Source organism: Carya illinoinensis, chromosome 1 (genome assembly GCF_018687715.1).
Source record: "Carya illinoinensis cultivar Pawnee chromosome 1, C.illinoinensisPawnee_v1, whole genome shotgun sequence".
Classification (NCBI taxonomy): Eukaryota; Viridiplantae; Streptophyta; class Magnoliopsida; order Fagales; family Juglandaceae; genus Carya; species Carya illinoinensis.
The window spans coordinates 13,595,049-13,619,287 of NC_056752.1; the positions used below are offsets into that span (position 1 = coordinate 13,595,049).

The 24,239-nt window shown below is 37.8% G+C and overlaps 2 protein-coding genes across 3 annotated transcripts; one reads left to right on the forward strand and one right to left on the reverse strand.

Moving 5' to 3' along the window:
* Window positions 1-1,432: 1,432 nt before the first annotated feature.
* Window positions 1,433-4,712, forward strand: LOC122311307 (cytochrome b561 and DOMON domain-containing protein At3g61750). Its single transcript, XM_043125821.1, has 5 exons — window positions 1,433-1,841; window positions 2,438-2,834; window positions 3,235-3,524; window positions 3,859-4,167; window positions 4,255-4,712. Exons 1-4 carry the CDS (start codon window positions 1,599-1,601, stop codon window positions 4,138-4,140), a joined length of 1,212 nt encoding a protein of 403 aa, XP_042981755.1. The 5' UTR covers window positions 1,433-1,598; the 3' UTR covers window positions 4,141-4,167; window positions 4,255-4,712.
* A 550-nt stretch (window positions 4,713-5,262) lies between these two features.
* Window positions 5,263-24,239, reverse strand: LOC122311294 (protein TSS). 2 transcript variants are annotated; one of them, XM_043125802.1, is made up of 26 exons: window positions 23,911-24,239; window positions 23,549-23,616; window positions 23,381-23,442; window positions 22,632-22,724; window positions 21,470-21,542; window positions 21,046-21,366; window positions 20,423-20,490; window positions 20,193-20,324; window positions 19,341-19,382; window positions 18,688-19,212; window positions 18,421-18,578; window positions 16,955-17,480; window positions 16,824-16,886; window positions 16,623-16,724; window positions 15,950-16,267; window positions 14,168-14,260; window positions 13,962-14,063; window positions 13,718-13,822; window positions 13,352-13,485; window positions 12,880-13,063; window positions 10,715-10,846; window positions 10,386-10,498; window positions 9,578-9,665; window positions 6,221-8,574; window positions 5,850-5,926; window positions 5,263-5,454 (listed from the first exon to the last, which is right to left on the reverse strand). In XM_043125802.1, exons 2-24 carry the CDS (start codon window positions 23,607-23,609, stop codon window positions 6,403-6,405), a joined length of 5,667 nt encoding a protein of 1,888 aa, XP_042981736.1. In that variant the 5' UTR covers window positions 23,610-23,616; window positions 23,911-24,239; the 3' UTR covers window positions 5,263-5,454; window positions 5,850-5,926; window positions 6,221-6,402. The 2 variants fall into 2 exon arrangements, with proteins under 2 accessions (XP_042981736.1, XP_042981743.1); XM_043125809.1 differs by having other exon boundaries at window positions 23,549-23,663.

Consider the following 24,239-nt stretch of genomic DNA (forward strand, 5'->3'; position numbering starts at 1 on the left):
CACCACAAGTAACTACCGCACGTACAACTTCGTAACAAGCGACACCTAACTTCACACTTCGTATTTGATCGTGGCGTCCTCTAGCCTTTGTCAGTTGAGAGACCACAACTTTAACCCTAGAGCATTACCATCTCGGCTAAGCCCATTGTCGCCTAGCGATAACCCATATGACATCATTTAATGCCCCAAGTAACCAAAGAAACTTCACCAAGATAATGTCTCATCTTGACTTGGGGTCATGATCCACTCATAAGACAGAAATGAAAAATCTAGTCGCAAGTATAACTGCTTACTAATATGTGCACTAATCTAATGTGATTGGTTAAAAAGTAGATTTTATTAAAAAACAACGCTAATTTAAATTTTAAATATGAATGAATCAGTATTGGGACACAGATTAGTACGCGACTTTGCTTGTATGTAGCAAAACTCGTGAATCAAATGAAGTATCATGCATGCGGAAGAATATTAAAAGAAGGGGAAACAAAAATGTAACACATCGTAACCCAACATACCCATAGTCATTAACTGACATTTCTAGTGTTATCGTAGCAGAAAACCTACATGTATCGTGAGCTTTCACCAAATTTTGCTGATGATCTGGCCTCCCCCTGTTCAATGAGGGTTCTGGCGTCTAAGAGTGTGAACTTTTGTGCATTTCCCTCATACTCAGAGCTTATGCCTTACTTAGAGCAGACGACAAGAAGAGAGACAGAGATAGAGAGAGTTTCTTTAAGTTCTACAGAGATCCCACAACGTGAAGAAAGAGCTCGGTGAGACGAGGCGTTTTGTACCAAGTGTGTAGCCTATCACTAGTCTCGCAATTCTCGATGAGGGTTGGTTAATAAATTGGTGTGTCCTCCACTGTCCAGGTGTATGTCTGCTAAAGAGGGTAATCGCGATGGAAAGAACTTGCCTCTACGTGTCGAGAAGCACAATCTGCCTGTTGTGAATATATTAACTCAATTGCATATATTATTAATTTTTTGTTTTAGTTATAAATCAATTTGAGGGATGATATATATGGCTAATTTATAAGAATATTTTTTCATGTAATGATAATTAAATTAATGAGCGGATAAGGATGCTTCATGAGAGATGCATATACTTTGGAAATTACATGGTATTAGTCGCAGATCCACACGAATAATTTTTTTCTGAAAAATAAATGAAAAATAATTATTTCTATAGATTAGGACTAAAAAACAGTGGAACGAAAAAGAAATGCGAGCAGCAGTACGTAGTTTGCAAGAAAGGGCGGGAATGATGATTCCTTCAAACCAGACTCCATTTCCAACCAACCCCTCCCCCCCCCCCCCCCCCCCCCCCCCCCCCCCCCCCCCCCCCCCCCAACCAACCAACCAACCAATCATCACCACCAATCATACACCTTCAAACCAAGATATTTAGACCCCTCAACACCATTCCTTCACGATCACATTCCGACCCCCTCTCTCACCACCAACCTTACACCTTCAAACCCAAGGGATCTAGACTCCTCAACCGTCTCAACAACATTGCTTCACAATCACATTCCCACTTCTTGTTCTTGTAGCTGGTTTGTTCCCAGAATCAACACTTCGCTAATAGTTTTCTGAATGGCAAATTTGAGATCTTGGGTTCCGAATCAACTTGTCGTTGTTGGGTTTTGTGTTTCGATTCTTGTCTTGGAGCTGAACGTTCCTGCATTAGCAGATCATGAGAGTGGTAACATTGGTGGTGGTGGCGGCCGGGGTGAACTGCCAGAGCTTTGTGGGACGGATTTGAGTTTCCTTCCTACGCCATATGGAAACTTATCCCATGTCTTCTGTAAACCTATCTGGAATACTTTTGTCTTGAGGGTAAGTCCGATGCTCTAATTTAATCTTCTTCAGTTAACGTGATTAGCATACTTTGAGGTATGATATAGCAAGTTAATCTGTTTATGATCTTACATATGATGGTTGCCATTATATTAGTATGGTGTGAACTTTTTCCTTGCTTGGTTCCTAGCTTAATTTGCCTTCGTTTCTATTGCTGAGCGTGTCCTTTGGTAGGGTAAAATACTCATAAAGTTTTGGCTTTTTAGGTAAAAAACATAATCATGTTTCCAAACATTGACAGGTAATTATAATAAAAAAATACCTTTTATAGAGGTTATTCCGATTGAAATCCTTTTCAGTTTCTTAAAAGAATTGAATGGTCCGATATAAACACATAAATTAACACAACATTAATGTTCATCATGTGAAGCTCCTTGTTCTCGAAATTCGTATATGGGCAGTATTAAATATTGTAAAACTTGTGTCTATGTCTAGATCTCTAGAATTGAATAATTCAATTCTTATTCAATTCGGTCAGGTAATAAGAAAGGATCTCTATTCACGTGTCCTCCTAATAAAAAGTGGCCACAGTGTCGTATTGGTAGATCAATACTAATGTACATCTTTTGCTGCAGCACTCCCAGAACGAAGATCATGTAATAAACATTATATTGTCGGCTGTCTACACCACTGGTTGGGTGGGATTGGGGTTTTCTAAGGATGGTAAGATGGTTGGTTCCAGTGCCATGGTGGGATGGCTTAACAGAAAAGGTCATGCAAAAATCAAGCAATACTATTTGCAAGGTTCCAAGGAATGGCAAGTCCTACCAGACAAAGGCGAATTGCCACTAACTGGTATTCCTACTTATGTGGGGATTCATGGGGCCATGATTCACTTGGCATACCAGATGAAATTTGAAAATCACCTTGCTCGGCAGCCAATTATATTGGCTTTTGGAAGCGCAACCCCAAGGCACTCCCACCTATCTAAGCATGATGACAAAACAACCATCATGTTTGACTTCTCTCCAGGTTTTTTCTCACTGTCACTTGAATTCTTTGCGTTAGAAAAAATCTATTTACAAGCCTGCTTATTGGCACACCCATTGATGTGGAAACCTTCCACATCAACCACCATAAAGAGTACTGCTATTTTGACTTCTTTTAATAACTGTAATGAGTTTTGTAACGAGTTCCATAGAAAGTGGGATGTTTATACGTCAGTTCATAAGAAGCATAACTCTTATATATATCAACTGTTTCCTTCAGCTTATTGCATGGTAAAATCCCCTGTATACAGTCATTACCCTATTCACAACTCAAGTGGCCCTTTTATCTTGACTTTTTAAGTACCTTTGGATGCAATCAATAACAAGTCTTGATTCTTTCTGCAGTACAGAACACAGACTGATACTGCTTCTAACTTTCACAGGTTCTCATGTGGCCGTTGCATCCACTGATTTTGGCCCGATGAAAAAGAACCATGGGATATTGGGTATAATCGGATGGGGTCTGATCCTTCCTATTGGGGCAATCATCCCAAGATACTTCAAGCATAAGGACCCCTTATGGTACTACCTTCATTCGGCTTTTCAAGTTGTGGGGTTTGTCATTGGGCTTGCTGGCGTGGTACTCGGACGTCGACTTTATAATATGATAAAGGCTGATTTTCCAACGCATAGAGGCATAGGAATCTTTGTTCTTGTACTCAGTATTCTTCAGGTTCAACCTCAACACTATGATTCAATCTAAGAGTTCTCTAGTATTTATTCTATTTGTTAAAAACTAATTAACACAATGCAACTTTGAACAATTGAAAGTAATAATTTTCCATCTCAGTTAGGTTCCAGCCATCAAAATTGCAACATAATTTTCATCTGGTGTGGTAATGACCAGAACTAAACGAATGCTGTTTGTAGTTGAATATTATAATGTGGTAATCATGCTAAATCTAAAACTCCCCCTTATTTGGAAGTTGGAAGGTGCATTTTTCCTTTTTAATATTGGTAACTTGCATCTACACAACTTCTAATGGAGAATTATGATTGATGTTCAGATTCTGGCTTTCTTTCTACGGCCGAACAGGGAGGCCAAGATTCGGAAGTTCTGGAATTGGTACCATCATTGGGTTGGAAGACTTGCCCTCTTTTTTGGAGCTTTGAACATTGTGTTGGGAATCCAGATTGGAGGTGCAGGGAACGATTGGAAAATAGGCTACGGATTTCTTCTGAGTGTAGTCATCGTCACAGTCATTGTTCTGGAAGTATTGGCGTGGATGAAAAAGTCAGAGAAGGCTACTGACATGGATCAATCCTTCCAAATGAATCCGGTTCAATAAGTTACACTAAAGTTTTTTCTCTAAAAGGTTTGATTCTCTCTTTGCAAAAATGTTCATTTCATTATTTTATCTATGAAGATATTCTGAACTTTCATGACCACGTTACTGAAACAGGTTGATCATTGATGCTATATTGCATTTCTGACAAAGGGGTCTGAAATTATATATGCTTGTGTTGATTTCTGATCTTGAAAATGGGCAAGCTTGTTGAATCTCACTCTGGTTCAATTTCCACTGCAACCCGTTCGAACTTGGGTTTTGATCCTATCTCGATTTCTTATTCTTTGCCAAATTGGACAAAACCTATCATTCTCAGCTTCCCTTTCAAGCCAACTAACAAGAGTGATGAACTTCCACTTTTTGATGTGGTCATTTTCTTTCTTGATGTCAGCAGAGGTTGTTCTTATTTTGATATTTTGAGGATTTTTTGCTCTCTTTCTGTACAAAATCTGTATATAGAACTATAGAAGGTGATGAGCAAGCGAGAATATTGTTTTTATGAAAATTACACTGATTCCAAGTGGAAGAGTTATAAATCATACAGGTAGCCATTGAGTGCTGTTCCCCCCCCCCACAAGCTGTCTAATTTTATTTTTTTTTATTTTAAATTGGAGACAAGGGATTGTGGGTGATGGTCCTGGATAGTCAAGGCTGATGGCAGGACACTAGGTCAGTCTTCAAAATGGGTCCAGAAAGTTTTACCATCCATAAGCCTCATACACTACATACAACCCAATCTTTTATTTTTTAAAATTTTTTTTAGTTTTATTCTTCTTAAAATAATTAAATTTGTTTACTTATCATTCATATACCACATATTTGATAAGAGAAAAAAAAAATAAAAAAAATAATAAAAAGAGTAATGTGTGATGTATGGGACTTATTAATAGAATTTTTCTCCAGGAATGAGCATATACTGCATGGAGACCAACTCGTGAACAGTTATAAAAATTATATTCAACATTAGTTTCCTGAGGAGAAAATTCAGTCCGTGAGCCTTAAATGAGTTTACTTCCATAAATTACCACTTCAAAACTTTGGATTTCTTTTTGGGCAACATTGTTCATTGCTCAGCTTTAATAAGAATACTGCTAAAAAGGAATACCCAACCAAGCAAAAAAATAATGAAAGTCATATATGATTGAACCAAAATAAATATCAAATTCATTGCCCATGGGAATGGAGGGAAATTTAAAAAAACCAAGTCCGTAGATGTTGTGACCAATTTGTTAAAATTTCCCAACTATATAAGAACCAAAATTGTCACCTCAAAAGTTGACCCATTAAAGTCCCATCAGATTCCCCATTGTAAACCTGCATATCGAACAAAACCATTGATTAGCCCAAGGAAACACGTTCATTATAACAGAGAGGAAGGTCAATAGATTCTACTCTTGTACCAGTTTAAGTTTTTAACCCTACGGCACTCAAAATGACATGAATGAACTCCCAGACTAGAATCTGACGTTATTAGGGACATTCTCCAGATAAAATGTGAGCAAAACTCAATGACAATTCAGTAGTACGACACATTTTCTAGCACTTAATGGTCGTCTTTCAGATAGATCAACAAGAAATTAACTTCCACCACATGAGAACACCTAGCCTACAAAGATTGTCTCCACTCCGATGAGGGCAAACATATTACTAGAAAATTGATACATTTGCCAGAGTAAAAGTATAGAGGTTGTAAAGATTAAAATACTTACATAGGGAAACCATCCTATGTTCCTTCATCACCAATTTCCTTTTGCTGATTTAAGATTTAACTCAAATAAAAGCACATCTGCAAGTTTTTCCGAGCGTTAATATCATCTCTTAAAATAAATCTGACACGTCTTTTTACCCATCCAGCAGTCCATGAATGGTAAAAAGATTTGGCCCACTTAATTTTGCTTAAAGGATCCAACACGTGTGCACAACAAAACCAAAAACCAAAAAATAAAAATAACAAAAGGCACAGATGATATTTATTTGGGAGGATAGAAGAGGTAACCAAGCAAAGTAGGCCACGACAGACACGTTGTTTGCAAAGGATTTCAACTCAAAAAAATGTTGATATGGAGCATAGACAAGTCACCTGAATTTTTCCAAAAGGTGGTGCAATCAAGAACCGATGAGACGAGGCACTTCATGATTATAAGAGCCAGGATAATCCAAGACACCTTTTTCCCTTTCACGTTGCATAAATGAAGGTCTGTATCTTCTACTTCTCTCAACAATCCTGCTATGCTTGACTGGTACAAAGAAGAGAAGACTGGGTTACGTAGCACTAGCTGTACAATCATCTCTTGAAGGAAAGCTGGAAGACTTTGGGGTTTCGCTTCCCCTGAGTACTCTGTTATAAATAACTTTAAAAGACTGTGAGCCATATGGTCGACTGAGCAAACTTATTGGCATTCGAAGGGTCTGCTTTCGATTTCTTCTCCCCCTGATCAAAATACTAAAAGTTCTATCTCCATCACTTTTCCTTTCATCATTGTTTCCAGCATTTTCGTCTGAGCTACTGCTCAAAGTTGGTTCACTATGAGCATTTTCGACGTTAGACAGATTTGGATGACCATTTTCCTTTGTATTCTCCAAGCTTATTTCAGCTACTTCATCTGCAATATGTATTTCCTCTGATGGTAGAGGATTCACTTCTTTCCTAGCCTCCCCTACATTGTCAATTTCCACTGGAAGAATTGCTGAACTTGGGCTTCCACTTTCATCAGCCTGCAGTTTTGTCTCCAACTTAGGATCATAATTTGGCTCAACAACAGGTGGTGGGACAGAGAACACTGGATGGCATCCATGCCAAACCGTACCTGGAACAAACTCTGATACAGTTGGGTTCACATTACACTGCCATGTGAAATGAGTGGGATGAAAGGTACTACTCGTTACAGGAAACGTGCTGGTTGGAACTGCTTGGTTTTGAGTATAGGGAGGATACAGAAAGGGCAATGCCTGCATCATGTTTGGGGTTGGTGGAGGTGATGGGTATGGGTGGTGAGGGGAGGAGCAGATAGGACTAACTGTGGGTAGGACAGTTGCAGGCCCAGGGTGAACATTCATGTTTACTGGCCAAGGTGCAATAGCTGGAACAGCACCAGGACCCGAAGGAAGAGTAATATTCATGGCAAGTGGCGTAGGACGTGCAATGACTGGCGAGGGATTGAATGGAGTTGCTGATGCAGACAACTTCTTATTCGGAAATCCTCGAAAATCACTTGAATTCGGAATCAAGGGTTTCTCCTTCAAATCCTCTACTGCTTGCAATATTGACTTTGAACTTCGATGGATTTCAGAACTGATAGATGAATCCTTCCCACTCACATCCCTTTTCGGTGAACCAATAGAGTCTGGCACGCCATCAATCAATATGCTAGCCTCTACCACATCTTGAACCTCAACACTACCAGATTCAAGTCCTTCCACAATATCAGATGCTTTTAAAGAAGGGTTATTTTCGATTGTATCAGTTAACTGAGTGTCTTCCTTTTTCTCAACAATTCCTATTTCCTCTTTCAAATGATCTGTAGAATTCAATATAGAATTCTTATTCTCTTCTGATATACTTTCGACCCCCATTTGGATGAGCTCATCGTTTCCTTTTACTTCATTAATTCCCTCTTCTTTTACTTCATTAATTCCCTCTTCGTGTTTTCCAAAGCCATGTTCCTGGTTATCTGAAAAATCACTTGGAGGCACCCAGACCTGAAATTTAGCAATGGTGCCTGGTGGGGCCAATGCAACTTCCTTGTAGGAAGGAGATTTTCCAAGACCTACAATTGAATTTTTCACTGGACCAACATCACTTTGTGCAGAAGTCGGACAAGGTAATGGAGAACCTACTAGATGCCCACTATTTCTAGGGGCATTTGTTGTAATACTTTTGGTAGATGAAGGAATTGACTTGACCCGGTATGTTACAGCTTTCACTATTCTCCGTCCAAATTTGGTAGCTTGGGCAGGGTTCACCACTTGGTGATCTGTATAACTCCCATGAGAAATTGTCCGTTTCTTTAATAGGTAATACTTAGTATTCTTTTGAGTATTCTTAAATGGAAAATACTCCATATCAGTATCCACATTTTTTTTCTGATAACTATAGACCCTACCAATAGTGGCACGGCGCTGCTTCAGTCGCCGAACATGTGAGCCAGCCGATCTTGGCCTTTGAACTGGTTGCCATCCATCCTCTGCTTCAGCATGCATTTCGGAAAATATTTCATCTGCTATATTTGGATTTTCCTCTTCATTCTTTTGCACAACAGAATTTTGGGACTCAACAAGTCTGGAGCTATTCTCTTGGTTATCATCTGCACTACCTTCTGTTTCAAGCATAGGTGTCTCTTCATCTGAAACCTCTTTTGAAACCTCTTTTGGGGTTTCTTTTGGAGATTCATCAGAACCTGCTAGGCTTATATTTTGATAAGATTTTCCCTTCGCCTGCAAAAGAATGTGGAAATTTTTATGATGTTCATTAGATTTGAGTACAGACATATATATGCGCAAGATTGCTGCATGTTTGCTGACATTATGAGAATTGAAAGACTCTCTCACATGCAGTCGGAGTTTACAATACAGGTGAGTCAGTCTGCCCAGTAAATTTCATCCTCAATCTATGATACATCATGGCTTTCCCATTTTTAATACAACTTCAATATATTTTGCAGCTAATTTAATCTAGACTGAAACATTCACGTCTATCTTTTTTTAGTAAAAGGGGAAAATTCTAGATATGTTTCAAAGAAAAGAATGTCTTGATATGTTTGAAAGAAAAGTTCTTTGTGGAGGAAAATGCTGCCCCCTCACATATTCTGGCATAACTAAAAAGAGAAGTTTTCCCTTTCAGTCAGAAGAGATGGTGCCAATTTGTGCAACAAAATGCTCTCTCCTAAGTTATCCCTCCATAATACTAAGCAGACACAGATCACAAAACTTAAAGAGAAGTACTACTGCCACAAAGAGATCCCACAAAAATAAATCCACAATCTGACATGGCTTCATATGATACGTTAGATCTACTTTACAATAAAAGTAGCTTTATAATCTAACGTATCACATCAAACCACATTAGTTTGTGGGTTTACTTCTGTAGGATCTTTTTGTAACTAAAGCATTTCTCAAACTTAAAAGAGTTCATGGCCTGGTATAGTATAGTAGGGAACCTTGGGCTTCCAACTACTAATAAAATGCTATGGGTTTGACCAAATTTTATGGACATCATGAATATGGCTTTTTTGGTTAATTTCATATCTTTATAATTGCTATATCCCTTTTAATTGGTCTTAACCTTGAATACCCCAGCCCATCCACCCCAGAACTTGGACAGTTAATTATACACTCAGTGTGAAAAGAAAAACAAGTTCACATTTATTCTGGATAATTGGCTCAATAATTTGGTGGGTTTGAATTTATATTGACCAACCATGATCTAACTCTGACATACCTTTGTAATATAGCTTCTCCTCTTCACTGCCCCATCTCTCCCTTTGGTGTCCTCATTTAGATTGATGTAGTCAAGCAAATCTGAGACACTGCCACATTTAAAAATCATCTCCATTAGTAACAAGGATATGACTTTCACAGAAATCACAATGCGTGATATGCCTGGCCTCTTGCACACAGCAGTCTAATGGATTTGTATATTGGGGACAACACAACAGGATTCTTTGGTTAAATATTCCAGTGCATCTTGACAAGATTAATATAAATCTCAACAGTCTTATCATGCATGGAAAGGCCACAAAGAGTAATGTACAGAAGAATTACATTCAACTCAACTTAAAATACTTGAGACTGAATCATATATGGGGGAAGCAACTGACTGTTAGACGACACCAGTAAACTTGAAACCGGATTGCATTGGTCATGTAGCCAAAAGCATCACTAGCTTACACTCCAACCAAAGTAGCATCGGAATCATTGCAAAGCAACATTGAAGCATAAAGCTGGGCAACAGGTCCCACTACATTTTCATGTTTACATTTCCAAAGCTAAGATTTTGTAATATCAACTAATATTTCAATAACTATTGGCCAATTAAGAAAGCAACTTGACAATAGCAGTGCATGAAAAATATAAGAATAGGTGCATAAAGCTCCATGCTATCAAGAAATCTGACAAATACAGAGATTTTTTTATGAATATTTGGTGAAAAAAAAAAAAAACATAAATATACTAGCAGCGGCTGCATGCATCAAAACTAAACAACAATTACATGAAGGTCTAAATTATGGAGGGCAATGCTAACTTACCTTAGGTGGCCTTTGCTGGCTATGGATGCATCCGGCTTTCGAGTACCATTCCGTGCAGCTTCTTGCTGTTCAAGAGCCTTGGACTCAAAGTACTCAAGCCAAGCAGCAGCATCCTGAATGAATTTATAGCAATATCTAAAATAACTATATGTATGAAAAGCTTAAATGAGCTTCAAAGAAATTAGAAAACATACTTACAAGAGAGAAGCAGGGAGAAGAAAAATTATATGGAATTATATAAATTCCAACAAAAAATCAATATGAATGGTGCGGATACCATTGCTTCTATTGTAGTAGTATGACGTGGCCATAATAGTCTACCAAAATACCTGAGTACGCAGGTCATCTGGGCCAAGCTTTGCTCGTAGAATTTGCAAGGTTGTTTGCTCGTGCTGAACACTTAAAGGATATGCTTCCATCAATGACAGTGCTATTGCAATTGCATGGTAACTTGCTGCTGTCTGTATGATTAACAGAAAAAGGGATTACTTATAAGAAGTAATAAACAAATTTTTGAAGTAAAATTTGAGTGTACAATGAAATTTAATTCAGAGGTTTGGTAAACAATTAATCATTTGCAAGCATGTAAGAAATAACAAGCTTTCTACCACCTAACTTCACAGATTAGTATCTCTCTTGCAACTAGGGTGAGTCACTTGAGTGCAGTCTGCTACAATTGATAGCCTAGTCCATCATGTCTATCAGTTTCTGTTGTTCAGTTACATAATATTTAACAGTATCCCCAGTAGAAGGTGTTTGGCATGAGTTTGAGAACCAGAGAAATTTTTCTTCATTGACAAGAATTAAAAACAAAAATCCTAGTTAGCCTCTTAGTTTTAGTGATAAATGACACTGTAAATACTTCAGATTTTACTCGAAAAGATATCTGGATGGGCCACCCTTAAACGCAATAAAACTGTTGCCAGAAAATGCTAGTTCACATGTTATATTTTATCTGGATTTTGAGAACCTTAATAGTTACTACTCCAAAAGATTGAGGCATCAAATGAGTTTTCTCTTCTTTCAGAAAGAGCATCCCAATGTACCTAACTGAATTGGGATACCTCTTTTATAAGGGGAGGCAAGGCCTCAGCAACTATAACCCAAATGAAAGTCCGAAAACCTATGAGCAAATACCAGATTTTGCAATAATGATGATTACCTATTCATTCAATCATTTCAATATACGTCTGGCCTATGACCTTTGTGTTTGATACTTTGAAAAGGAAACCCAATTTACAGCAGGAACTAGAACTGAATATCTAGGAACCCGACCGCAATTTACCAAATAGAATAACAGTTGTACCACATTCCATTGCACCTATAACACAAAGCAACAACAGTCCCTTCTAGGGTTGGGCTCTGACTCCGATGGAGTCGGAAAGCCCAACCCCGACCTCCAACTCCAACCAAAGTCAGAGGCCAAGTTGGGCTCCAACTCCGATTGGAGTTGCTGGAGTTGGAGTCGGAGGTCGGAGTTCCAATCGGAGTTGAAGAAAAGAAGAAAAGAAAACATAAAAATAAATAAATAAATAACAGAAAAGAAAATACCATATTTAACCTTGTACTACTGAAGTAGTATTCACACATCCACAAACAAAAATTTTAGCATCTCACAACATGATCCCCCAACAAAAGCCACAGCAGCAGCCAAAGAAACAGAACATTTCACAAAAATTATAAAAAGGAACAGCAGAAATGTTCTTTTCCTCCTTAAAATTCTCCATTACATTTTACATACAAAGAAATCGACTAAAGAATTTGGAGCCCAAAAAATGGAAAAACCCTAAAAATCACATGTAAAAAATCGCAGCTTTCAAACAATAAAAGTACCGGAAGGTAGGGAAGCCATGGACGTGCATGCTACTTGCTAGACTGACTTTTTTGAGAGAATTTTCTTTCCCTTTCTCTTTTGGGCAAGCTTTTGGAACAGAGTGCAAAGAAAAAGTAAGCAATGAGAAGAGGGAAAAATCGCAGTTTTGGACCCTGATAATAGGCTGAGGAGAAGACAAAAAAATGTTGGCTAAGGAAATGCATAGGAGGAAGAACTAGGGTTTTAAGATGAATATATAGGATGAGAAAACAGCGTCGTTTTCTCCATTTCTTAAAAAAAAGTTAGCAAAACAGTGTCTCAACCATTAGGCCACTCAACTGCCTATTACTTATATTACAATATCAAATATATTAAGTATGAATATCGGAGTCAGAGTTAGGAGGTTGGAGCCCATATTGGCTCCGACTCCAACTCTGACCATTTTTTCTGGAGCAGCTCCCACTCCAAACTCTAAATTTTCTGAGCCACTGGAAGTTCCCCCAAGTCCCTTCCGACCCTGTCATAAAGGAGACTTATTGGGTAAAATATATGGAAGGGAAGGGAATAGGGGGAAGCCTACCAACACCTCTTTGGAGTATAATTGCAGTAGGATAGAAAACCATAAGACTGTATCATATGTACTTTAGTACAGATCGAGAAAGAAAATAACCAAAACAAAACCTGAATATGGTCTGGGCCAAGTAGCCTTTGGTTACACTTCAGAGCTTTGTGGAGATATCTGAGGGCAACATGCACATTCCCGAGGCCTTCCTCCATCATAGCCACATTGATGTATGTTGCAGCAGTGTTTGGATGAGATGGACCGCACGTGAGATGCAGAAGATACAATGCTCGCTTTACATACCTGATCAACAACAATTATGGACAGCAACAATTATGGACTATGTAGTGAAAGACTATGGAGAGAAAACCCATTATAACAGCTAGAGGATCAACTAATTACACAGGTCCAAGCAGCAAATTTATACGATAGGAGTGTGCATAAAACATAACACAAACAATGACTATTCAAACAATTACTAAGCAGTAATCAGATGTAATTTTCACCCTGAAAAGTATTAATCATGGAATCCTATGAAAATTTCTGTAGCCCTATACATTAACTATCACATCAGACAAGAATAAAGCATACTTGAGAGCCAGCTCCGTGTGTTGAAGTCTGTAATAGAATACAGCAAGATCCCCATAACTCTTCATTGTATCTGGATGATCAAGACCCAGCTCTCTCTCATTGATGTCCAAAGCTTTCTGTTGATAAACTGTGGCCTGTGATTGGGATAAATTAGTTAATTAACTTTGACTTGAAATCCTTATTACCAAGAAATGAAAACACACTGTTTTTATATTTCAGTTGTATGTAGTATACCAGCCTATAGTGCAGACTTATTATATGCATTTCCTAAGAATATTTTACCATTAGTTCCGAATGATAACAACAACATTATACTATCACAGAAATGTCCCAGTAATACCAATACAAAAGGAAGCACAAATAGACCTGATTAAAATCTCCAGTGTGATATAAAACAACGGCAAGGAGGCTGTAAGCTCCTGCTGTCATCCGATGGTAGGGACCACAAACTGCTACCAGCTTCGCAAGAGCCTGCAAAACCACAAAAGTAAAGCAGCGAATATATGACAAAGAACAGCTGAAAGGGACAGAGAATATCTGTTGAAGCCCTCATTACTAGATCATATGATGATGAAAGGATATCAAAGTCATGATTTTGGGATCCTTATACCTTTGTCCCATAGACAACTGCATCCTCAAGTTTTCCCTTATCTAAAGCTGTTTTCGACGATTCTAGGAGTTGCCTCCCATCTGCTGATGAACAGGCTGCTTGCTGCAAAGAAACAGAAAATGCAGTCAAATACAAAATCTGGAGAAATAAAATCAATCTGGCACACAAAGAAACGAACGTGTCCATTATTCTGTCTACTTCATCACCTTATGCACTGGGACCAAACCGACGACATCTGATTTCCGAAACGGTTGTGGAGAGTCCATGTCAAAATCCCTTGGAACCAGCTCTATACCAACCTGAAAGAGAGGGCAAAGGGACAAACAAGCTGTCACTGAGGCAGCATTGATCTTTCCTTGACATCTATAACACCTATAATCTACACATTTCAAGTCATGAAAAATACTAGATATATAATCATATACCAAATATTATGCAGTCTCTCATATAACAAAATGAACCCACTCTGGATCTTGTTTAAAAAACCACCGCCTGACTTCCTTCGGAGGCCTTCTCCAGGGAAGAAGCCCAAATCCTCCCTTCCCAGCCGCTACTGTACATCAGTTACCAGTCAGTCAACTGTTTTTCAGTTTTTTTAGGGGCCTTCAAGCCCAAATCTATGAAACTCCAAACCAAACCGCCACTGCCCAAATCTATGAAACTCCACACCAAACTGCCACTTACGATGTGATACCCCATATGATAAGGATAAGGGTAGGTGGTGTATGGAATCCCACATTGCTTGGGAATGAAAAGTTCTTGTTCTTTATAAGGTTCCAATGGGGCTCCAATTATATCATTGACTAGTCCTTTTGGAGTATAGGCCATGTGGTTTGGGCCTTCCATTAGGGCATTACAAATGGTATCAAAGCCATTTAAGGGAGGTAGATTGTGATACCCCATATGATAATGATAAGGGTAGGAGGTGTATGGGATCCCACATTGCTTGAAAATGAGAAGTTCTAGCTCTTTATAAAGTTTCAATGGGTCTCCAATTGTATCATTGACTAGTCCTTTTAGAGTATAGGCCATGTGGTTTGGGTCTTCCATTGGGGCGTTACATACGAGCCCTGTTGTGAGCTCTCCAAGAGCCCCCATGCCACCTCCCCAACTGATCGTTTGTCTTTTTTGTCAATTGTGTGGCTACCCAACCTTGTTTTGCCAAAAAAACTGGTTTTTTGTGTCCTTTTTGCTAGGAGCTTCATACTACTTTCACCTAGAACGTGTGACAGAAGTTCAACAGCACCTTACTGCAGTCCATCTCTGCAATGTTTCAAAAATTGTCCTGATGGTGATCTTCTTGGCATTAGGCCAAGAAACATGGGAACAACTCAACGAGCCATTTACCTATTCATGTATTTTTATTTTCTGCTCTTTATTAGCTGCATTAAGTGTTTGTTGAGGTCCCCCTCCCACACACCATTGTAATTTTTATCTAATTTAATATACTTCTACCTTGCCCCCCCAAAAAAAAAAAAAAGTTCCCCTGTTGTGGTTTCTCCTAGTTTGATTGCCGTATCAATTTTCTTCACAATATATACACAACATACCAACTTATCAAACAAATATATACAAGCTACCCACTATAGAAAATTCTATGTGAAACCATTGCAGTTGCAAGAAAAAATCAAGTCGAGGAGGTAAACGGGCACACAATACATGAATCAAGGGGGAGACATTGCAACCTCTATATTACCAGGTACAAAAAAATATTGCAAAAAGCTATGAGATTAAGCAAGGATCATGAATATCATCCATTTAGAGGACACGTCCGACAAGCCTATATGCATCCGAAGCATTCAAAAAGGGTAAGCAGCAAAGTAGAGAGTAGAAGACAACAATGTATCACAAAATTTAATACAATGTAATCCAACAGTCTGGAATAGAATGAATCCTTAAGAAACTAAAGAATACAAATTCTTAGACAAAATATAATAGAATGCCAGCTATTCTCAAAAACATAGAATTTATGGTCTAGTATTAAATACCTTATGACATAGTCCACGTAGAATCGCAAATTTTCTAACATCTTTGTGGTTCAAGCTACTAAGATCCCATTCATATCGCTTCCTCAAGAAGACCTCCAGCCACCTCCACACAAGGGAATGGGCGTTGCAAAATCTATTTGATTCCTCATTTCCTGGAACCCCAAGCATCATATTCAATGCAGCAGCTATTAATACTGCTATTTTCTCCGTGTTGTCAACAACAGCAATCACTGCCTGAAGAATGTGCTTAAATGCTCGCACAATCATCTCATGAATACAGAGTGACTGGACATGTGGCAGCTTTTCTGAAAGCTTGACCTGTAGAGAAAACAAAAGGCACAAATTGTTGAATGAGGAAAAACACATACAAGTAGCAGCTTAAGATTGAAGTTGGTGCAAGTTGGATGCAGCTATAATTGAAAGAAAAATAAAATAAAGTAAAAAATAAGCAAACATAACAAGGAATGAGATTTAATTCTGATACATTACAATAATGACAGGTTAGTCAATATTGTTCCAACAGTCATTAATGTATCAGACATTAGTACGGTATATGACAAGGCACATCCTCTAGATCTATAAGAGCTATTTTCAAAGTGAATGAGATATCTCATTTAGGTGAAGATAATAAAACAGTAAAAAATCAAAGGCCAGAGCCAGAAAAAACACTTACTACATATCCCAAAGAACGCATTCGAAGACCTCTGGTATGCATGAAATCAGTAAGAGTCCGGCCATCAACTGGCGAGAGTTCCAGTGAGCCAAAATCTGCTACCTAAGTCGCATGAAAAATTCAAGAGACAGGGTCACTGATTCACCATAACCATAATAATGTGCAGATTGATTAGGAAAAAAAATAGTATTCAGTAATTACCAGTTTAGGAAGAGCAACTTCAGTGTAATATTTCCGAGACAAGTCAATTAGTTCTGGCAAAGACTGTCAATCACATACTGTCAGTTATTTCAAACTCTACCAGGCAAACAAGTAGGCAAACAAGAATTTACCTTGCAATGAAGACCAGTCTCTGATTCTTTTAGTCGAGCAAAGGCTGTTTCGGACAACATCCTCTTCATTGTAAGCTCGTTTTCTTTCACATCACTTTCAAGCTGAGATTCTATCAGAGGCAAAATAGAACTTTTAGCTTCCCCAATAACACCTTCTGGATGGGATATTGAGTTTTCAGGCTGCACTTTCATATTGCTTCCATCTGATTTCTTCTTCTTGTTCTTAAGGTATCTGAGATTTGTCCCAAGCCCCTCGACCTTCATTTCCTTCTTTACACCAGATGGCTTCTTATCTTTTTCTGTATTTTTTTGGTCTCGCAAATGTTGTATCCAGCAGGCTCCAAGTTCCCACCGCACAACATGGTCCGATCCTAGTTCCTCTTCCTCAAGCTTAGCAAGACTTTCTTCCAAGAGTCTCTCTACAGAAGCTTGGGAAGCACTAAGCTCTTCACGCTCCAAAGTTTGGACATGTGATACTGGTTTATTGGGCTCTGAAGGTGCTGTCTTGTGAAGAAGTAATCTCAAACTGAAAGGAACAAAGTCATATTTAGAGTCAGTCAGCATAGCCAAATGACTCGAAGAGGGCCGCAAGCTAACAAACCTATGGCATCAAGGTAACAAATTAAGGTGGAATATATGAAATTGATAGCTCTGTAAAATTTGTATCTCATGAACCAGGGGATTCTTTTTTTTTTTTTTTATCTTCTAACAAATTATTTACTCAACCATAGACAGATGGATAGGGGGGAGGGAGAGAGAGAGAGAGAGAGAGAGAGAGAGAGAGAGAGAGAGAGAGAGAGAGAGAGAGAGAGAGAGAGAGAGAGAGAGAATATGCATATATATTAAACATGCAACACAATCAAAATAAATCATGATGTAAACTGTGCTTGAGGGATGTAAGAGTTGATACTTCTATATAATGCAAGAGTTGATAATAAATAACAACAAAGTATCCCGGGGCCTTAGTAGCAAGCACCACACACATGCAGCATCAAGTAACCTACCCATGTGATGATTTCCATTTCAAGGAATCTAAAGGCAGGAAAGAAGCCTAGTTTTAATCTTTCAAGAGCATTTCCTTAAAAGGAAACTAGATTATAGTTCGATCCAATGCTCTATCAATTGTACATAACAAATGAGTAACATCAAGGCCTTGGATAGATCCTAATTCATCCTTGAATCTGTCCCAATGTTCGGTAAAATGAGATCTACAACCTTAAAACAATTATCTGAAATGCTGCACCAGCTATTCATGACCCTAATTGACGCAAATGGTTAGATCCATTTAGTACAAAATATGGGGTTTTTTGATATTGTGTTTCTAAGAAGGATTAAATTGACCTATCAAAAACTTGAAAACTGACATGACTAAAATGCTATTTTTTTCTATTAAATCGATACTATCAATTTAAAATGAAATAGAACGAATCTCCACTAATCCAAACATTGTAAGGGTAAATAAGTACCTATTAATATTGAGGGCATTAGCACCTCCTTCAGGCTGATCAAGGAGTTCAATGCTTTGAGATTGATTACTGGCCTCATCATTCTCTCTCTGTGCAACTTTTACTATAGCGGTGTAACCACAATATCTTACATTAACAACACCTAGAGTGGCAATGTCCTGCACTCAAATGCAACACATTTTTCAACCATCATAGCAGAAACTACCTAAATAGTACCAGTTTTACAAAGCATCATTGATCAATCACTATTTTCAGAAAGTATCTTACATGGGCAGCAGTATTTTCATCAGCAGTGATCCCTTTCAATAGGTTTCTTTCTACCAGATTCTTTTGATCCAGTCCAGTTGCTTGAATTCCATCAATTTTAGTATCTACCTTACAGCTTGCATTAGAAGCATCTTTCATGACCACGGTGCTCAAATCTCCTACTCTATCATTGTAGAGAATTTGACCATCAGAAACTGAACAAGTTAATATTGGCTGTCCCATTACAAGCTGGATGGCTTTGATGGCTCTGAAAATGGCAACATCAACGAATAGACTGTGCAGAAGGAATGCCTTCCTATCTCGAACCTGCCTTTCCTCTGCCGTCTTGCAAGGCATGGATGCAAGCAACATAAACTCATTAGCCCAAGGAATAAGATCACTTTTTCCATCTATTCCTAGACCACCTCCATTTCCTCCCCAACTTTCATCTTCCACTGGCAGGGGAGGAAAAACTGAGGGTAATTGTGCTGCAACAGGAGGAACCAGCCATGTGTTGGCTCTGAAGCCAAAAGGAAGATTCCCAAACTGCATATAGTAGAAGAACATAGTTACCAAACATGAGAGCTACAGTGGTTGAAAGAAGTATTAGACCTGACAATGTCAGTCAAAGCAAGTACAAAACAGGAAATAAATTTCAGCACCACAATTGTTACCTTGTTACGTTCTGAAAATGCTTTCATGAGATCATTGTAAGCCTGTAAATAAGAGAAACAATAGCAAAATCAAACAGTGAACTGAATAATTGCAAGTTGAAGAATATACTATCTTAGGCGAAATTCCGTGTTATGGAAATAAGAAAAATACAAAACAAAATATGAAGTCGGACATTCTTTTGGGGTCAAATCATGCAAATTCCTGTAATGAGTTCAACACCACCCTAGACTTTAATCTTAGAAAAAGCAATGCCTGCCATCATGATTAATTAAAACTATGCAAATAATTTGATCTTGTTTATTTAGGCGCTAACAAATGACATTTCAAGAAAAATATACTTAAGAATAAGGCACAAGGGACAAACCTTCTGGTTTGGGGAGAATACACAGTAGGGAAAATCAAGAACTTTGGAATAGCACTAAAGCAAAATTTAAAAAAAAAAAAAAAAGAAAAAAAGAAATAGACAAACCAAGGCCTGTTTTGGGCCATAAATGGCTTGGTTGAGCACAGGTTTTTCAGAAATCTATACCCAGCATCTTGCATGTTTGTCTCAAAGTTATACTGATGGCAGAATATATTAAATTCAAATTTAACACCAAGATCCAATTGAAATCTTAGTTATATTTTCAAGATCCATTTTTACTTCTATATAGCAATGCAGCTTAAACATTTTCAAATTGAAAAGATACAAGTTAAACCGAACTAACATAAAAAATTATTAAAATCGAGTGTTTGGGGAAATTGACATTATCCTTTTTCATGGGTAATAAAAAATGTTATTGATGAACAATGGGCATAGCCCAAGTGCGTAGAGGGGTATACATGAGAGAGCACCTAATGAAGAAACTAACATTATCAAAAGCTCTACTAAGTTGTCGCAACAGATCAACAAGGTTGTGACAAAGGATTCGCTGCTTTCCAAAGCTAGAGAATCCCTTTCTGCAAGCTTCCACATGAACCACCTTCCCATTGCAAAGCTTCACCTGATTGATCACAATACAACTCCTCAAATGTTTTCAAATTAACAGGAACGAATGCATGAATAGATGAGTATGGAATTGTGTGTCCAGGAAGGCCTTACGTCTAGGGAGAACAGATGATCATCCGCTGAAATCTCATTGAAATGTCGACTCATTGCTCTCCTTATAACTGCAACAATAATGGCAAATCCACCATTGTTAACAAAAGCTTAGATTGAGAAATACATTACTCGTCACTCTGTTGTTTCTCATGACAAAACCAAGCACTGCTGTCTCGATTTTTAGCAATGCCCAGGAAACAAAACCGTAAAACAAAACAATAAACGAAAAAATTTACTTTTGGTACAATGTTCGTGAAATTTGTGTCAAGCAACGAATTTCATTTAAAAGCAACTAATATTTTCTTGAACAACTTCATTTTCCATTCCAGACTAAAATATAACCTTAAATTTCCCTTTTTCTCGGGGAAGCGAGAGACGATAAGAAAATCCTGAACAGTGGCCAAGAAACTAAACCACGATAATAATCAAATAAAAGAACAAAACTCCAAACATCTCCTTACACTTCTTCCCAACTATTTCCAAGAACAGTACAGCCTATTATACAAATATGTAGTACAGAAATACATAAATACACAAAACACAGATGTAAGCGTGGGAGTTTGCATATTGCGTATATGAGAGAGAGAGAGAGAGAGAGAGAGAGAGAGAGAGAGAGAGGGTACACTGTAGAGGAGGAGTGAGATGGGAGAGAGAGAAGAAGTCGTAGAAGGTTCCGAGCTTGGGGCACGAGTGGGTTATATCTCCTTCCACCTCCATTGCCAGGTCCTGCTTGACCGCAGTCCCTTGAGCCTTGCTGCTGCCACCAGGTATGGCGGTGGTGGATTTCTTAGCGGCGGCCTTATCCTGCGCACCCGGCGCATTCTTACTAGCCTCGGACTTGAAACCGTCCTTGGTCGTTGATGACGAGCCAAAGCTGGTCGTGCAGGCGACGATGTCCAGCAACCTTCTAACGTGCGCCACCGCGCGCACTTCATCATACTCCTCTGCAAGTGCAACAACGTCAACATGTCCACCGTGAGACTGACGGAACACCGTTAAGTATTTTGTAGACGGCGTCCTTTCTAAATGTATAAAGTAGCTAATTACCTTCCACCAAAGTCAGGATGCAGGGCTTCAGTGCGGAAACGTCCACTGTGTCCTTCAAACGTGGCCCTCTTACCTGCGAAAGCTCAAGTGCATAATACCCAAATTACCCCTGAGAAATTATAATTATTTGATCAATTTTATATACTATATTGATATAGTATTATCAGAAAATTTTTTAATTTCTATTTTTAGAAAATAAAATTATTCTAAAGATTGAACAAAAATGAGAAAAATGAGTATTTATTGAACATTTTTCAAGCTTTTCATCAAAAAATTTTACCCATTCTCATTATCTTGATAAAAAAAATAATAATAATAATTGAAATAAAATAAAAAATATATATTCTTTTATCCAAACCACCTTATAATTTTCATACCAGTACTAATAAATCAACGTTTCCTTGGAAAGAAAAATCATATTACTATATTTATTCTACTAAAATAAAATTCTTCATAAATTATCGTAATATTTCTCTAAAAGAAAATAATAGTTAGCATCTTGATATTTGACAATTTTTTTAAAATTTTTCAATTTAACCCAATTCAAAAAATTTCAAGAATAATCGATAAAAGAGATTATAAATATTACTTTAATATTTTTTTTTATTTTTTTTACTTTTACCTAAAATCGACGTAGGTGATAATTTTCAGTTTTTCCGTTTGTACATTTGTGTCTGTTTATCAACAAAATATGTCAGTGATGTGTCTGAGCCTCTTCCCATCTCCCGGATGTCTTTATTCAGAGCCTCCATAAAAATTGGATTTTTTTCATTAGAGGGAACGTACGTTTCGTTCGGACTGCCACAGATCTTTTGGTCACGGCCTGCCAGCCCAAGTTGCAAAGCGCGCATCACGGCGTTAGAGCATCTCAATCATCAGGACCACTTCGCAGTTGGAGCCTTTTGATTTTTCAATTTCATTACGGTTTTAGCTACCAAATTCTCAGACTTCTTTTCAAAGCCAACAAAAGTCTAAAAAAATTAATAAACCAAACTGTACCCTTTCACCAAACATGTCTTGTACCATGTTGGCTCCGTCTATATTACAAAATCACATGAATTTTATCTCTGTTTTCACTTAAAAACACAAAATGGGATTCATTTCATTATCATCACCACAAATAAATAATCAACATAGGGTGTTGGTGCTTAGGGATTTTTACCTCATGCGATAATGAAAAATTGGTGATGTTACACGTCTCGGTATTTACCGATAAAAGTCGACGAACATCGATTATCCTATCCGTTGATATTCCCTGTCAAACAGTAAAATTCGTATAAATTAGGAAAAACAATAGCATGGGTTATTTTGGATCCGTTTTATTGGCTCAAGATATAAGGATTCAATGTTCAAATTTTCTAATTATTGCAAAAATTGTTGTGTTTTATGGTTAAATTAGGCAAGCTTTCAGTGTTTCACAACATGTTATTCATGCGTGCAAGTTAAGCCCTCTTCGGCTACTACCAACAAAAACAGATTTGGATGCTTTTGCAAAGAGAATGGAGTGGTTTAATACCAGCAGCTAGCTGCCAATGGCCTATGCAACCATGGCTAAATCTTATCTCAAATGTTTTAAGATGTTGGAAAATTATCAATGTTTCCATTAGACAAACTAGCAAATATACCTACCTATATTAAGAGACATACAAAGAGAGTACATATGCATGAGTATTATTACTATATCTAATTTATTAAGAAAAATTCTATTTGTAAGCAGACTGATTGATATATCAATATTGCTCACTTCTCAAAATAAGCGACGTATAGTAAATTCATTGATTGATAGATATAGCAAGAATAAAAAGAGAAGTATGGTATGTGGTGTGTGGATGAATGATTAGCAAAGTGTAAGAAAATTCAAGTTGCAAAATTTGCTGATATAACTAGAGGCTGGACTGAAGAGGAACAAACCCGTAAAATGACACAAGTTTCATCTGGGAGGTTTACAGTGATATCCACAACAACTGGAAGAACTGCAAAAATGACATATTCATAAATCAGAAAAACCAGTAGAAAGACATTAACTTCAAGCTCCGAACTTCACCCAGTTCATTTTATCCATAACAGATTCATACGTACCCTTCTCTTCTTTCTTCTTCTTCTCTCCTTTCGCCTTTCCACGACTGTTTCTGGGTGCCATTTTCAACCTGTGTTGGAACCTTATCAGTACACCAATACTCAAAAAGTTTATTCCTTGTCATATGCAATTACGTATTATTCGTTAAATTGATGATTGTACAACTACCATTCCAATAACAAAGAAAAAAGCTTAAAGCACAACCCAGAGAGATTTTCATCTTTGAGAAATGGTTCGAATTTCGGGAACAAAGTAAGGTATCTACCAGAAAATAGCATAGAAAATAGCTCAAACAATAAAAATGGAAATCTATATATATAAGAGGAAGTCTCTGTCAAGAGCTGTGGAGCTATAGAATAATTACCAGATAGCAAAACAGAGTCTCAAGAGCTTTTATGTATTGAACAAGGGAGAGTAAAGGTTCCGAGGAAAAAGAAGCAATAGCTCAAGCAACTGAGCTACAACAAAACAATGTGGAAAATAGAAAGTATAAACGTAAAAGCTGCAACTGATGGTTTTCCGAGAGGGGTTTTGGAAACGGAGCTACCTATCTCATCCACCGACGGAAAGATTAAAGAAAACGGGAGAGGAAGAGATATAGGGAGACATGGGTGTGTGATAAGGAAGCAGAGGTGGAGATTTAACGCAGAAAATTGTACATGGAATTTTCCGGCAGTTTCTGGCGTATATAGC